At 46.1% G+C, this 16,834-nt stretch overlaps 1 protein-coding gene across 1 annotated transcript in view; it reads right to left on the bottom strand.

Annotated features, from left to right (window-relative positions):
- LOC144107622 (putative lysosomal cobalamin transporter) overlaps positions 1 to 16,834 on the bottom strand; it is a 41,069-nt gene extending 24,235 nt beyond the window's left edge. The window contains exons 1-6 of the mRNA XM_077640723.1: positions 16,518 to 16,834; positions 11,771 to 12,011; positions 7,990 to 8,090; positions 6,749 to 6,816; positions 4,228 to 4,316; positions 2,729 to 2,802 (exon numbers count right to left, since the gene is read on the bottom strand). Coding sequence (XP_077496849.1) covers positions 2,729 to 2,802; positions 4,228 to 4,316; positions 6,749 to 6,816; positions 7,990 to 8,090; positions 11,771 to 12,011; positions 16,518 to 16,577 — 633 coding nt within the window. The 5' untranslated portion in view covers positions 16,578 to 16,834. The remainder of the gene's footprint in view (positions 1 to 2,728; positions 2,803 to 4,227; positions 4,317 to 6,748; positions 6,817 to 7,989; positions 8,091 to 11,770; positions 12,012 to 16,517) is intronic.

The following is a 16,834-nucleotide window of genomic DNA, read 5'->3' as shown; positions in this document are numbered from 1 at the left end:
ATGGTGACACCGTCAGTGCCATGAATTTGTTTTTGCTAGCTAATTAAAATATTAAAATATTAAAAACCGGAGCAGACGCGATACAACCGATACTAATAGCATCACTATAACTCATTCTATGCAACCAAGAGGCAAAATAATGCACTGCTTATGTGTTTCGGGGCCCCTTCAAAGTCCTGCGGTGCCAAGGGATCTGTTCCATCAGTTACGGCCTGGTGTCGCATCCACCAAATGCTACCTCGAATTAAGATCGAAGTTGATGCTAGTCCGAATTGTTTGCACTGCAATATCTCACACACAATTTGCCACATTCTTTTAGAAAGCCCTCGCTACATTAATGCGAGGAGAGCACTTGAAAGATACTCCTGCCCTCTACAAGGAAAGACTTTTGGGTGGCAAGCAAGCCAAAAGTCGTTGATGGCTGGTGTGTGATTAAGGGCGTTCTCAAATTTTGGCCAAGCTATTTGCCTTGAACACTTCGCAAGTGTTGTGCATGGCCTACACAATTATTACTGTGGTCCACGCAAGTGCATACGTGTGTGTGGTGCCAACATCCACTATTGTCTGGTAGATATGTTATGTCATTTCACTGTATTAAGACAGCATCACCTACCATTCCAACTTCATTTCTCCCTCTCCTTCCTTCCTGCGGAATATCAGATCAGGATCACCTCTGTGCTGTCCGACCTCTCTGCATTTCCTCTCACTACACTTTACTCTCTTGTTCCCTCCTCAATGCTGTGCAAAATAGAATATTGTCTTTCCAAATAAGCTGGTGTGATAAGTCAGATGCATTTTTAATTTTCTTCTTTTACTGACACACACAGTGTAGAGAGATATAGTGTGAGCAAGGAATATAATGCAAGCATACAATACTTAGCCCCTCATCTACAGCAGACTCAGGACAACTCGAACTCCGATAATGTGCTCTTTCGGTTAATTCAAGCAAATTACAATTTTTTTTTTACCTGTACATGTTCATTTATTTTACAGCTGCTTAATTTGTGCTGTGATTTCTCTTTAAATTCGCTTAATTCATACTTTTTGTCTACCTCCAACACACCCTGCATGCAAAAGGGCAGCCGCCGATGTCAAGATAGGTCAGGTTTGCGGTTCCACACGAACTCAAAATTTTGCCTCTCCAACTGCCGTGGCTCAGTGGTCAGGGCGCTCGGCTACTGATCCGGAGTACTCGTGTTCGAACCCGACAGCCGAGAAGTGAGACAGGTACTGCGTCATTTCCTTTCCCCCCCAAAGAAACAATTTCAATTTCAACCAATTAGCTTGGATGGGGCCCGAAGAGGGGCCATGCCAAGGTCCGCCCGGCCCACCAAGCAATCGGAGGTGCTCCATCATAGTGTTATGTCATTTTCTGAGCTTCGCTACCGCCCTGTGGTGATAGCGTTTATCGGCTGTGCACCAGCGAGCTAAGACCAGTTGTGCGCCGTTTCAGACTCTGACTGGTGCCTTGCTGCTCATTTTTAAGGCGAAAGCCTTTAATGGCTCATACTCACGGTGACTGTCCATCCAGTCACGTGACCTCGGTGCCCGTCCGTTACATCCTAGGTCATCATAGGTAACCTTGTCATGTGTCATGTGACCTTGGCACGTGATCACAACCTGCCAACTGGACTGATCAAATTGCCCACTGTGACAGGTGGTGTGATGCGCCGCCAAGCAACAACTGCGCATGCGCAGCGTGACGTCACCGCTTAAATTTAAATCAGTGCAATCAGTCAATGAGTCGCGAACGGCTTTCGCCTTCCTGCAGTTAAGAGATATCCAAGTGCCTCCAACAAATATTTTTTCTCATTCGAAGGCATCTCACTACTTCGGTACAAATGTGCATTCCCCTCAATTCCGTCTGCACGGTCCTGTGTGCCAAATATGTGCTCTCCTCACAAGCTACTCATTGTGCATATGGTGAAGCCTTCTTACATGGACGCCGCCGCTCGCAAGGAGGCGCCTGTTCTATCATGTTGCACCTGTGAAAGAGGCCGTGGAAGGCCTTACTATTCTGGAGTAGTTCTGCTTTGATATTCCCGACGGTGGGCGTGTAGTAAAGCACAACGGAATTGGAAAAAATCGTCACAGCCACGCACTTTTCAAGTAAAAGCAGATGACCGTCTCCTATTTGTTCGTCAGTCAAATGTGGAGCGGTGCTAAACAGTTTTCTGAAAGCTGTTTTCCTTGCAGACATTTTATGATTCGACCTTTGAATAATATGCACACCTTTTACAGTCCCTTGAGGTCACAATTAACGTGGTTTTTTATTAAGAAACCAGTGCATTATTGAAAACTTTTCCAACCACAGAGCCATGTTGGAGACTGCTGGTTGAGTAACCATATCAGTGCCTTTCATCCACATTTTATGCTGTGCTGATGCTTTTAGCTACATTTACATAGAGAAATATTTGAAAATACTGCTTTATGCACGATATCCATGAAGGAAATCACATTTAGCTTTAGATCACATTAAGAAGAGCTGCCGATAAGTCAAACAAAAATCTCTGGTCTCTTGAAGATTGAATTAAAGAGTATCTATTATTTGTGTCTCAAAGCCTTGGTGGCTTCCCGTTTTCTAGAATCTCGAATGAGAAGCGGCCCGCACCAGTACCTCTTTCTGCATATCCGGTGCGAAAAGGCAAAGACCAGGCAAAACAGAACAAAGAAAACAAGTGTCAAAGAAGACAAGGCATCCCAGTGTGCTGTTAGCACTATAACTTACCGTGTATATGATGAGCAGGAACATGCCGACCAGCATGAACAGCGACAGCAGAAAGCTCAGGGAGTCTTCACCGCCTGCAGTCACAGTGGGGACAGGCTAAGCAATGCTGCGCCTTGCACCAAACTCAATCAGCAAACTGGTGGTTAAGAGAAGTCCGCTGAAGTGAAGTGGATGCTAATAATCTGCTCCAACAAACACCGTCACCAGTCATCTATAACACGAGACAGATAGCGATAATGACAAGGCCTATCTAGAGTTACACTGTATCCAGAGTTCTAGAGTTTTGTGTTCATTTTCCCTGTGCCACTCGTGACCACGTGACCACAAAGCATCCATGCAATGTAGGGAAGCCTACTTCTCTGCATCATCTGGCACTCGATTTCCGCCAAAAACCCATTAGTTTGCTATTGTTCGCGCCCTTGGTGAAATATTCTTATTGCCCACGCATACATATTCCTTAACAGGTTTCTTTCGTATCTAGAACATACAGTTTTATAACAAATTTCCTCTTATTTTCAAAACAACAGCATTTGTGACTTCTGCTGTACAACGGACGGCGACAGTCACCGATGCAGCAGGTGGTTTGCTACAGTGTCTAGAATATACTGGCTAGTGTGCTGAGCACAGGCAGCTCGACACAGGAAGGGAGAGTGCCGTTTCCAATGACTGCCAACAGTCTCCTATTGAGGGCGTTACTTACAGGGAGTGGACTACAAAGGGTATGGCCTCAAGTTTCTATCTATCTGTGTCGCCAGGCAACAATCTGGCTTAGCAGACGATATCACTTAGCACAGCCACTACTGCCATGTGGATGAATGTGTAACTTCTTTGGTGAGTGCACCATCTGATTGTTGCACAGAATGTCCAAGGTAAAGTGGCCTTGCAAAGAACAGACATGCAATATCACAATGCACGTAATGGAGAGGATTAAGAAGAGTGGACTAAATTAAGAATTTAGCCCACTCCCTGTAAGCAGCGCCCCTACGCAGCAGCCGCTGGCAGTCATTGCTCCTACTGCCACCTCGATGCTCTCGGTTGGCGCATTAGGCAGTGTATTCTAGGCACTGTAGTTTTGCTGATAAGTTGTTAAGAAAGGTCTTCATGCAGCCTGCTTATGACTAAGAATCTGTCTGAACCCATGACCATAGCATTATGCTCATAATAAGAGAGTTTGACAGGCAAAAGATGAGTGGCATGATCGGGCAACCGCCATAATCGCTGCGCCAAAATTGGCTCCAACACACTACAGTTGCACTTCTCCCTCATAACCTGGATGCTATCGGTGGCAACTTGGTGGACCTACGCACAACTCTGGCTACCTAAGGAGCGTATATAGTAGTAACTCTAAGCTTATCCCGTGTCCTTAAGTGTTTGTCATGTTTTTTTCTTCTTTACAAGCACCCGCTTTGCATGCTGCTTGTCTTTTACCATTCTGTTACACAAAAGCAGCAACCAGCTTGAAGCTGGCTCTGCACAAAGCACAGAAAGCAAGCACTTACGGCTGGCAACGAGCTCGTCGACAAGGAACTGAATTCTGTCCCATTCCGTGCTGTTGCTCGGTGGAAGCTGTCGCAGAGGAATGACTGCCCTGCATGTTGACAACACCCAGGGTCAGCATTTTGAGGCGCTCTTCACATGCGTTCAATGAAATTCTATTGAGTTCCAATAAGCCAACATGCTGACAGACTGATTCTAACAAAAATGATGGCAAAATGCTTCCGCAGTAACTAGTAAGGGATGAACTCTATTGCTGCAAGCAACTGGTAGAGGAATACTATTAGCATTAGACTGATGGCAGCTGATTGAGCTGGCCTACACTAAAATCATATATATTTCAAGCCTGATGTCCAACCCACTTAACAAGCAGCAGCTATATTATTTTTAACTGAAAACATAGGTGCGAAGGATTCACCAGTTTCCTCCATGCCTTATTGGTTGCTAAGGGTGCTTCCAAGCAAACCAGCTGTCCTGGAGGACTCTCTTGTTTTCCGACTTAGTTATCAATACTCTGCTATAACTAGAGCACATAAGGCTACAATTTTGCTGCAAACTAGATTGTTACCTGCCTAGCATAGTAAAAACCACTTCCACACTATCACCCCTTTTGAGTGATCCATAGAGCCAACAGATGCAACAAATATAAAAGAAAGTTCCATTTTGCAAAATTTTTTCCTTGAATACTAGGTAGTTAAACATTGCTCTTTGTTAGGCATGCTGTTGCCTTCAATGCTTATGCGCCATTAAATCCAACAAAACTAGTTAAACAATGTAGAAGTTGTGCATCTTACAAATGAAACTTTTATTCCAGGACTGAGCAAAGAACGTGATAGTCACGCTGGCAAAATGGAAAAAGTACAAATTCCAAAGGTGCCTGAACTAGCGCCTTTTTTTTTCTACCAGCAACAAGAGCACAGAAGATAGAGTCACACATGCCCTTTGCTTAGAAATCTTGGGCTATCACGTAGATCACACTCACTCAACACCGAACACCACCCCCCCCTGCAGCTGTCGGACATACTTCCCATGCACACCACCCCAGATTGAAATAGCCAGACAAAAATTACTGACAGGCATTTAGAAGGAAAAGGTTTTCTTCTACACCTGGTCATTTCATATTTAGGAGGCCAAAGTGTGTGAAACTTTACATAGGGTCCATCTAGTATCAAAAAACAGCGGTCCAAGTTGGACAAAATTTGGAAGTTTACGAATTGTCGCATGCCTGTGGTCAATACCTAAAACTATGTTCAAGTTACAAACCGCGAGACTGTTGATAAAGATACTACTGCCTGGCTACAAAGTGAAACAGATGCACTAACAAAAATCCACAAATATAGCAGTCCAAGAGAGAAATTCAAGAGTTAAAGGAAGCAAAAAGAAAAAAAAAATGCTTTTCGCATGTAAGCCCCCACAATATGGTCCCTTGGAATAGCCTAGTCACTTTTTGAAGCAGAGTTTCCCAAGTGGTATGATCCAAGAGCTCTGAGACATAGCAGGACAGTGTGGCTTTAATAATTTACGAAACGTTCACCCTAGTGGTAAGGTGAATATGAGCAACAGCTGGGGTGGTGCGAAATGCCAGTCCCAGTGTTCACAGTAACTCTAGGTAGGACTGTGGGATGTCTGTTGCATTTATGCTTCTACGCTTGCATTTGCACCATGGGTAAGCTTCTCTAGTGAATACCTGCTGACCTAACAAGTGATGTCATTGTGCTCCAACCAATCAGTGAGAGGGATTCTGGCCACTAAGCATAGCAAACTGTCAGAATGTCATGTGCAATGTCACTCCACTCTGACCATTCAGCACGGCGCGTTGCATCTAGTATTTTATGCGGACAACACCGATGTCAAACAGTAAGCATGGCCGTAAGAGCTGCCGATGTAAACGCTTCTGACATGGTTAACCCAATCCCATTTTCCATTTAAGTGGCATTATCAGGAGGGAGCCCAGCAAGGAGGGATGTGCGCAACGTCGCTGCCCCATGAAACTTGCTCCCCTCTGTTGCATCAACAAGGGCAGTTAGAAGCAGAGAAGGACATTACTATTACCACAAGAACTGCTGGCTAGCAGAATGAATGCCTCTTTTCATCCAGCACTGAACTCCACTGACACCCTTGTCTCTTTAGAGAAGTGGAAAGTTGGGCAAGTTGGTTGAAATGCATAGCTGAAAAAAGCACAAAAGGGAACTCACGTTCTCCCTTTCGAGTTTTTTTTTCCCACTATACCATTGTCCTGCCCTAATGTAGACTCCTTCACAGATGAGATGTGCTGCCCAAGCCTGCTTGTGTTTCACGATCTTAGCCATACTGTCCTCCCCACAGGCTGTAATCCCCACTGTTCTGTTTTCTCACACGTGACAACTGTAGGCTCTACCCAATCACTGTTTCCTGTACAATTACCACTGCAACCCACTTTTTCCTCCCTCCTTTATTTTCTGTAAGAGGATGTAACAGTGCCTGGCTCTAAATTCTAATGACGCTTCCTTTAAACCTTCTCAGTGCTAAGAGCAGCTGGACACTCACCCAATAGTGAGCAGCACACCAGCAACCAGCAGGAACAAGATGGTGTACTTCAGCGCCGACACCACCCTCTGTGAGAAATCACTTCAAATATTACCATCAGGAAAAAATACATGTAAACACGACACCTTGCACGCTGGTTCAAAGGTATTATCGTACAACTAAGCATTGAACGCCTCTTTCCTACACGGGCATCTGACATGAGTATAGTACGCCACATCACCACCTATTATTCCTTTCGTCCAAGTACAAGTCTGCAGGTTTAACTCCTGGAAGTGCCAGCCACTTTTCAAGAGATGTAGGCAGTTAGACAGAAGGTGCGTCAGGTCTAACGTCTTGAAGCTGCAGCTAGGCTACGAGGGGCGCCATAATTGAGGGTTCTGGATTAATTATGGCCGCCTAGAGCTCTTTGATGTGCACTGACATGGCACAGCATACGAAGGGTCTTTTGCATCGAAACGCAGTCCCAACAGGCAGGATTCCATCCCAGGCCTGGGACTCTGCAACTGAAAGCCAAATCGGCTGAGCCATCGCAGAGGGTCATTTCAATAGAGGCTCAAGGCAAGAGTGCCTTGAGATCATGGTGCTGAGATCTGGGTGCAACTGCAAGTGGTCAAATTTAATCCAGAACCCTCTACTGCCACTTGCCTAATGACCTAGACATGGCTTTGGTGCACGAAAATACACTAACTTGTTTCATTTTCATTTTCACCACTACATTGCATACTGCATCTTTTGGCACAGCTCATCTGCCAACAAAACACAGTGCTCAGATAATGAATGCTCCAGAAGAACACTCTAACCAAACTGGAAAAAGAACTGGTTTCGTAATGCAAACAAGGAACTAGTCACAAGCCAGTGCTACCTCACAGAATCTCTGTCAGCACACATCTATCATTCTGCCCTACTGCCTACACTACTAATGCTATTGCAACTTTTGCTTTTGTCAATCCAATGGACATATTGGCTTTATTTTACGATCCGACCAAGAAATCAGCAGGCACAAAATTAAGCTGGTACATCAGCTTCTTAACACACTTTTCAGCATCTTTTTAGTTTATTTGACACTTACAACCAAAGCATCAGTTCAAGTAAACTCAAATTTTGAACTAAGTGAGTTCTCATTAATGAGATCCTGTAGTGCTTGCAAACAAAAAAGCAAGACAGGTCAAAAGTTCAGAGTTCAAGTTCATCCTATGTGAGAAGGATGACTCCAGACAGCGAGAAACGAACCACACACTCACCGTGCCAACTCCCACATCCAGCGTGTCATCCTTCTCTTCCGAAAAGAAGTAGGCAAAGGGCAGCACCACAAATGCCAGCAGCACCAGCAGTCCGTACAGCACTGCAGGCAAACAGATGCTCAGTCGCTAACTTGCACAAGGCGCAGTGCTTTCAGTCAGACTTGACTGGTGGTCTGCAGTGCTGACAGGCTAGATTATAATTATATTTTACTGGCTGAGATGAGGCTGCAATCAAAATAGGTCGGCACAGCCTTGTAAACTTGCACACAAGACCCAAGCTCTCATTGCTGGCGCCCGAACTGATCGTCACCCGTATTCTGCTCACCGGCCCTCTCTAAACAAACACCTCATCATGTTTTGATTACTCACTTTGTTCACTGGTGTATATGGCTGTTCAATGTATTAAAGACCACAACATCTGCGATAGAATCAGTAAAGATGACAATCCACAAAATAAAACAAATATGCAAAATACTTTTTTTTCACAGGCAATACTCCAATAGTTATAGCAACATTTCCATGCCAACCAGAAATCTCAAACAATTTTCTGCAAGGGTTGGGCTACTTGGTCCGTACGAGTCCAATTTGTGTGTGGGGAAGGTAGATGACATGGCAATCAGCATTTGCTGCGTGTTTAATAGGAGTACTGAGAACAAACTCAAAATATACACTGACAATGGCAAAACCCAAATGACTGTAAGCTCAAAGTTCAGAATATAGCCTGCATGGTCTGTTCTGTCGTGCCTTCTGGTACAGGATGTCCAACTACTCCATTTGAGAGCGTAGACTGGCAAAAAAAGAAAATCCCTTAGTCCCCATCATCATCATGGTAAGTCACGTTAGGGCCATTGCAATTAAAAAGGCCTCTCTCATTTGGTCTCCAGTAACCCCTGTCTTGTAACAGCCGCAGCCACCCATCATCTCGGCAAACTACAACTTAATTACTGCACCTGGGCCTCCACGACCATAGACGTTTCTCCCTACTTTATAAAGAGCCTTCCATTTTTGGCTGGAGGATTTTAAAAAATTCCTCTTAGCAAACAACTGGCCTATCTGCATCATATGATGCCTGAAAAACTGTGATCCACTGTGACATGACCAACTGATCACAGGAGAAACTGATGCAAAGACCACCTGACTTTGTGGGTGGGCAAGTTGTGTCGCAGATGCCAGCATGTGACATCACCTGTCAGATTCACTGCAGCTTGCAATGCTTTTCAATGAAATGGAGTCACAATGGACACCAGCTTCTCAGCAATCCCACACAACTCGAGCAAATGCCGATGTTAAATTAGTTCTCAAGAAAAATATAATATAATATGCTACTTTGTGCATGTTTATTAGTGCCAATAGACCAGCAGTTTGCGCAGAAATATGCTTTAAAATCCTCCTGCCAAATATAGAAGACCCCGTACATGCTACACTAGACATGCTAGGCCTTAACACCACTACATGCTAGGCCTTAACATGCCACAATGGCCCTCCCCCAAAGCAGTATTGTCAGTAAAGCAAGAATGTGTGACTCAACACTACCCCGCCTGCACAGCTTTAATGGTGAACCATTTTGTTTAGGCAAGTCCTCACCCTACCAGGATGCGCAATAGGTGCTGCTCTTTTTTACCTCATATGCACGCTTTCAACATACTGTGCACAAATGAAAGGAAAGTTTTGCAGAAGAGAGCGAATTGCTGCTCCAGCTTGTCACTGAGCACAGCTATGAAATATTTTGAATCAGTAATGGTAGTGTGACTTCTGAAACCTCGGCTGCATCATATCACTGCTCCACTTTCATTAAAGCTTCCACAGCTACATACCTGCGTTGCCCGAAGTAATGAGCCAAGTTTGTCAATGAGCCATGAACTATCATTACGGTATCAAACGTGCCCCAACTCGAAATCTTTTCTCGAGGCACAATTACCAATCAAGTCAAGCACAGCCAGAAACTTCCGCACCACCAGTGGCAGCGAGCAAGTTTAGCATGATAATACATGTCAAAATGCCATGAGCAACTCCGCCATTTGGCGACAGTAGAATGACAACTTCATTTGGACATGTATGACAATAACGAATTTTTTTACGGTGCAAGGGCAGATTTGGCTAAAGAGCGCCATGGCACAAGACATTTTTCATCTACACAGGGTGGAGTCAAAAACCGATGTTAAAATCTTTTCACCCCAAATAGGCCAAGACCCTGGCCAGGGGAAAGCTTGTACCCATTGTACCACTGGTGCACACTCAGCGGCACTAAGAATCGAACCTTGCACTTCCCGCATGTGAAGTGGGTGCTCAGACCGCTAGGCCACCACTGTAGTGCATTTGGACATGTAGGTTTCTGGATTGAATCCAAGTCCAGTGTGCGTATGTATATTTTATTTTCCTGATATGAGATCAGTCTTCCGTCTTTGTACATTAGTTTAAAGGGGCTCTGAAATGGGCTTTCAAGAAAGGTGTGGTATTCCTGGCACGTTAAAGGACGCCACTTCGCAAATATCCTCCAGCACAAATTTTTTTTAATGCGTTTTGTGGAAGCTGAGCTATCTCTAGTAAAAATTTGAATTTCAGTAGCTTCGCACTTTTCCTTCTTTTCGCATCACTTTTTGCCCAGTCGAAGGTCAGCGCTCCTCAGCCAGCCCCGCCGCCTAGGGTGGAGCTTCCTGACCCGTCAAAGTGACGCTGTTGACTGGCCGCAGCCATGGTAGCTGCATGACGCCTGAAAGAGTCTAACCAATAGTCACCTCTCAACAAACAACAAAATTAGGCACCAGTGCACAATGGAGGAGGGTGCGAACATGAAAAAGTCACCGGAAAGGACTCGCTAACTTTCGCGCGCGATTGTGGGTTCTCTACTGCGTGTAGAAGTGTATTATTTGACTCAGGTGTTCATGACGAGAGAACTTAGTGACTGAAAAAGTTTATGAACTTTCCTCAGAAGGCATTTCAGAGCCCATTTAAGAAATTTGTTGCCTCCTGCCAATTTATGTCAATCTTCAAGATGCATGGTGAATTCAGAACATTCAAGCATGGTGTGTCTCATAGCCTGGGTGCAAATTGGGATGTTAAAGGGACACTGAGGAGAGCTCTATCAATTTTTTTTTGTTAGCAAAATCTGATAGTTCGGCATTTCATGGCTTCGTTGCCGCTTGTCCGGGCGCGAAAGATGAATTTATTTCAAAGAAATTTAGATTCGAAGATGAAAAGTTTTTCCCGCCGCTCTGATTCAAACTCAGGGAACTCTTATGACGCCACAGCATCTCTTATGACGTCTCAGAACAGAGTGACGTGCCACGTGACGTAAACGCAGACTCCGTGATTTCTGACGGCTAGCGGTGCGGTGCGCAACCTTCCTTTGCCAGCCTCAGAGATTCGCGACATCCATGAAGTAAGGCAAATTCCTCCAAGTGGCGGCGATACCTGTATTATGGTTCTTGCTATTTTCTACATTACAAGAGCTTTGTTTTCAGTAAGAGTGGCGTTTTTGTGATCAGGAGCTGCTATTCTATCGATACAAGCCAACTTCAATTTCTCCTCAGTGTCCCTTTAAACCACACATGCTATACGATACGATATTTTTCAGGTTAGCTTCTGCAGTATAAGGGATCCAGAAGCATGTGCACGTCGGTACATGGCGCCGTTGGTAGATGCACTTCTTGCTGCATCTCTTCTCATCAAAGGTAACAGGCAGCTTCCAAGTTTCCTTGCAGAGTTCCTTCTGATCAAATCAAATCTCCTGTCAAAGACACTGCCCCTCAGCATTGCACACTTGACAAGCAGAGGCACGAACCATAGTAGGCCAGCTGGACCTGGGACTGCACCACCTGTCGTTCTGATGCATTGGCCGCCCAGGGAAGGAAGGCTCCATCGTCACCCTTCATGGCCGACACGAGCGAGACATCGGCCGGCAGAAGTGCAGCCGCGGCCAAACTGGCCGCCAATGCAATGGTACCACATGCCAGGGCCAGGGGCTCCCGCTCACGCCTCAGGCTCAGTGCCCACAGGTACACCCAGGATACCAGAAGGCAAAGCTGCATGTACACATGAACGCGTTTCCTGGACATCACTCAACATAGTACAGCATACCCTAGACATCCCTAAACAAAGTACAGCACAGCCAGGACATCCCTAAACATAGCACAGCATAGCCAGGACATCCCTAAACACAGCACAGCATAGCCAGGACATCACTAAACATAGTACAGCATACCCTGGACATCACTAAACATAGTACAGCATAGCCAGGACATCCCTAAACATAGCAGAGCATAGCCAGGACATCCCTAAACATAGTACAGAATACTATGGATGTCCCTAAACATGGTACATCATACCCTGGACATCACTAAACATAGTACAGCATACCCTCGACATCACTAAACACAATACAGCATAAAGTGCAAGGCCTCCAAATTTTTTTCTACCTTCAACTATGAACTAGAACAGATCTGAAGTCACACTGGTAGCAAAGGCGCACCATCACACCACACTCCAAGAAGGCAGCTCACTGCTCAGTCCTAAACACTTGGATTAGAACTGGTGCAACCGAAAATAACAGGAACATGAAGCTGACAGACGCGAAGTGCAAGTACACGAAGTTATGTATGTTGGCTCTATGTCCCTGTTGTGCCAGGCTGCGCCAGTTGTTGTTGAAGCATTTCTGACCAACTTGCCCAAAGGTTTATGCTTCTTAAACTTGAGAATTCTGCAATAGTTTTACCACTTTACACGGGACCGCAGGCTATGAAAAAAATAGAGGAGAGTCTCCAGTCAGTCTCTCCTTAAAAACTGCACAAGAGACAACGCATGGTCAAAGTCATGCACGAATAGGTACAACCCCACTAGTGTTGGGGGTCTGTGGAGTTGTAACACAACATACCTGCATACTGCAGACAACACTGTAGGCTGGCAAGAAGAAGGCATTCTGTGGTTTAGTCATACACCCTCAACAAATGTGTGTTGTCACACTGACAAGACAAAAAGCTTGTACAACCAAACGTGAACACAGTTAGACCGTTCAATAATATTGCTACATATGTTTGAAGGAAGACGAAATGTTCGGAGAACGACGACAACGCCTTGGTGCGCTCATAATATTTTGCGAGCGGTTCGGGTGCCTCAGGCCTTCAAACCTTGGCCTCGTGAATACTTTTGCTGCCACGTAACATTTAGTGCAGGTTGCCAAATTCAATCCCGGGCCCATAGCTAAATCTCCCCAGCGGCAGAGACCTCGCCACCATTACCACGTCTACTGAATATGCTCCATCACCGCCAGCAACACAAGAGATCGTCCTGGCCTGCACCCGCAAACCAGGCACAATCTGCGGGACCGACGACATTGATGTGGATGACTGGCTTGCCCGTTATGAACGTGTCAGCACCCGTAACACGTGGGATGTGACGCTGATCCTCGCAAATGTGATATTTTATCTGACCGGCGCTGTGAGCAAGTAGTTTGAAACACGCAAAGATGACTTGACATCGTGGGACATCTTTTGGCAGAAGCTCCGCGACCTGTTTGGCAAACCTATCTGCTGTCAACTCGCTGCCAAAGGCTCTCGTGTGTTCCAGCGTCCTTGAACAGCTCCATGATGCTTCCACGGCAGGTCATCTTGGAGTATCCCGCACGTACAACAGTGTGCACCGCCGCATTTTTTTGGCCAGGTCTCTACCGTTCTGTCCGGCACTATGTAGCCGCTGGTAAGCTCTGCCAGCACTGTAAAAAGCCTTCGACTCTCGCCCCCGCCCACCGTCAGCCGATTGCCATCCCAACAGATCTGTTTTGCCATGTCGGCCTCGACCTGCTCGGCCCTTTACCGCTGTCTGCTATGGGGAACAAATGGATCACCGTTGTAACGGAATACTTCACACGCTACACTATCACCTGAGCAATTCCAACAAGCTGCACTACTGATGTCGCTGACTTCTTCCTGCACAACGTCATCCTCCATCACGCTGCTCCCCATCACATGCTCACAGATCGCGGCCGTTGCTTTCTATCCCATGTGGTCGGCGAACTCCTCAGCTTGTGCTATGTCCGTCAATTTCGCCACAGCCTACCACCCACAGACACACAGCCTAACCGAACCTCTGAACCATACCTTGACCGACATGATTTCCATGTATGTCTCTGAACATCACCGTGACTGAGATATTGGGCTCCCATTTGTGACCTTCGCATATAATTCCACACATCACGATACAGCAGGCCACTCTCCATTTTATCTTCTGTTTGGCCGCAATCCTCTGCTGCCCTTCGCCCGTGTACTTCCCACCACTGCCTCCACAACTTCTTATCCTCGGGAAGCCATTGCCCACGCTGCCCATATTGTAGAGCGCCAAAGGTTGTCCACGTCCCAAGGCTCGCAGAAACGCCATCATGACTGTCGCCATCACGACATTGCCTACCCTCCTGGCTCCTTTGTCTTGCTCTGGGTCCCGTCCCAACATGTGGCCGTGTGAAAAACTTCTGCCCCGCTATAGGGGCCCTTACCATGTCCTACATCCAGTGACCACGGTGACATACGAGATCACACAGCTGCACCCACACTCCTCGCCCGCTCCAAGCTGCACCAATATCGTCCATGTCTCCTGCCTGAATTCTTACTACTCGAACTCTGCCTTTCCCGTCTAATACGCACCGCACCGGGACTGCGCCTTTGGCGCGGGGGAGTAGTGCTTGGAGTATGACGATGACGCCTTCGTGCTCTCTTGTGATATTTTGCGAGCGGCTCAGCTGTCTCAGGCCTTCGGACCTTGGACTCGTGAATACCTTAGCTGTCACATAACAATATGAATTCCTGCTGGTTGAGACAGCATTTGTTTTCAGTTTGTCAATATTGCTGGCAGGCAATCGCTATTTGTGCTCATTTATTGCTTCCGTAATCAGGACACACAAGAACAAGCATGTCCACTGACAGAAGAATTCTTAAAAATGGTTTACAATATTTCTGATGCAAGCACAGCAGCACCAGACACCAAAATTTTATTTACAGAAAAAAAAGCCTCTTTGACCATTGACAGTGCCAAGGGAATGCAAGGGTTGGTGGGTGCCACCCCAGGAATTTTTTAGGCGCTTCCTCATCTCCATGATGAGGGGTTGGTTTCATATTTGCTGAGGTTTCATATTTGCTGAAAGTACCTGAAATGTTTTAGTCCATGCATTCAATAGTGGTTGTTAAGCGGATATATAAAGCTGTCATCACTCTGTTTTGCTCTTATTTTGTTATGAGGGGTAATGACGCGAAGGCATCATGCTTACTCAAAATTTGGCTCGCCTTCCCCCTTGCCCCCTCCATGCCACCCCACTGTGGATATCTTGGCGCCATTCTTGTCCTTGACAATCAGCTACTTGCCGCTGCCGTTGCTTATAACTAGTGAAGGTGTTACTGTTACGAATCGATTTCCCCAAAGCCATTAATTTAACAGTAGCTTGGTTTGGGCTAGTTGGTAACAGTTCTTAGAAAACATAGCGCAAAAAGGACACGGACGACACAGAAGTGGACAGGACATAGCGCCTGTCCTGTCCACTTCTGTGTCGTCCGTGTCCTTTTTGCGCTATGTTTTCTAAGAGCCATTAATTTAACGACTTCACTGAGACGCACTGAAGCACCATTTGGGCGCATATGATGCAAGCAAAAGTAAGCAATATCAGGCACGTTAATACAGTCAACAGTGCTTCCTCCTCCACTGGATGTGCAACAAGCCTGGTGCACTCATTCTAGGGTAAAAAATTAATTACAAGTGAGAGCAAAGAGGGGTACAAGACTGCACTTATGCCTACACCGTTAGTGCATGCCTACAGGCATATCAGCAGTGCCCAAATAGTGGAGGCAGTTACGATACTCAGTAGCTGCTTCATCTCCATGCACAAAAACACATTACGTTTTCAACATGCCTCTCTGCCTACCACAATCAGGTTCCTACTGTGAATGAATTGTAGTGCATCTTGTTGCGCCACTACCTGGAAAAGGTATGACTGCCATTATGACAGTGTTGACCATCAGAGCTCCGCTTAATTGTTTTGCAACCATCAAAAAATGCTGGCCAACGTAAACGCCAGATTCGGAAACCTGATATCCAAAGCAAATGCTCCATGAGTATTTTGTTACACAACAGCCATCAAAACTCGTGCGCAGGTGTGTACTGGTGGCCCTTTGAAGGCTATAGCAGAAAGCATGAGGACGTCCCCTTTGCTTACTCAATGAAATACATTCATTGCTCCCTTCCTTTGAGCAGCTAAGTTTCCATGCAAGAATTACTGCTGTACAACCCGTAAAGTAGTAGAACCCGAAGTGAAAACACCGCGCACGCAGACAGCTGCGTCACTTTATTTTTCAACAATGCCATAAACATCTTAACGAGGTATTGGTAGCAAAGCATCTCGTCCCATCTCGCTCTCGATAGGCATGAACGGTGATAAGCGGCAGGGGTAATCAACGCTCTGTACAAGTCGAACACTTTCTCTAGCATGCTTTTGCAACTAAATGCACAAATGTCAGCTTCGCAAATCGACAAGCGAGGCAGCGACCACTCACCAGACAGGCGGCGCCGAACGGTGCCCATCCCGCCAACAGAACGTCGTCCGGGATCGCCATACGCCTCCACCACCAAAACAAAAGCACTTCAATGACAGCAACAGCGACTTTAGTCCCTCATTTGGAGACGTACCCGCGCCAGTAACAATACAGCGTGTGATGCTAGACGCTAGCACCACTCGTACTACACGACCTAGAACAAGCGAAAAAGAAAACGTGACAGACACCACTACAGGCTGTTAACGCGCTAACAGAAACTTCGATAAACTTTGACGGAGCTTCGCCCGCTTCGGCTACTACGCGCTCCGGCCTGTGAT

The sequence above is a fragment of the Amblyomma americanum genome, chromosome 10, assembly GCF_052857255.1.
Source record: "Amblyomma americanum isolate KBUSLIRL-KWMA chromosome 10, ASM5285725v1, whole genome shotgun sequence".
Classification (NCBI taxonomy): Eukaryota; Metazoa; Arthropoda; class Arachnida; order Ixodida; family Ixodidae; genus Amblyomma; species Amblyomma americanum.
This window is presented reverse-complemented; position numbering and strand designations above follow the sequence as displayed.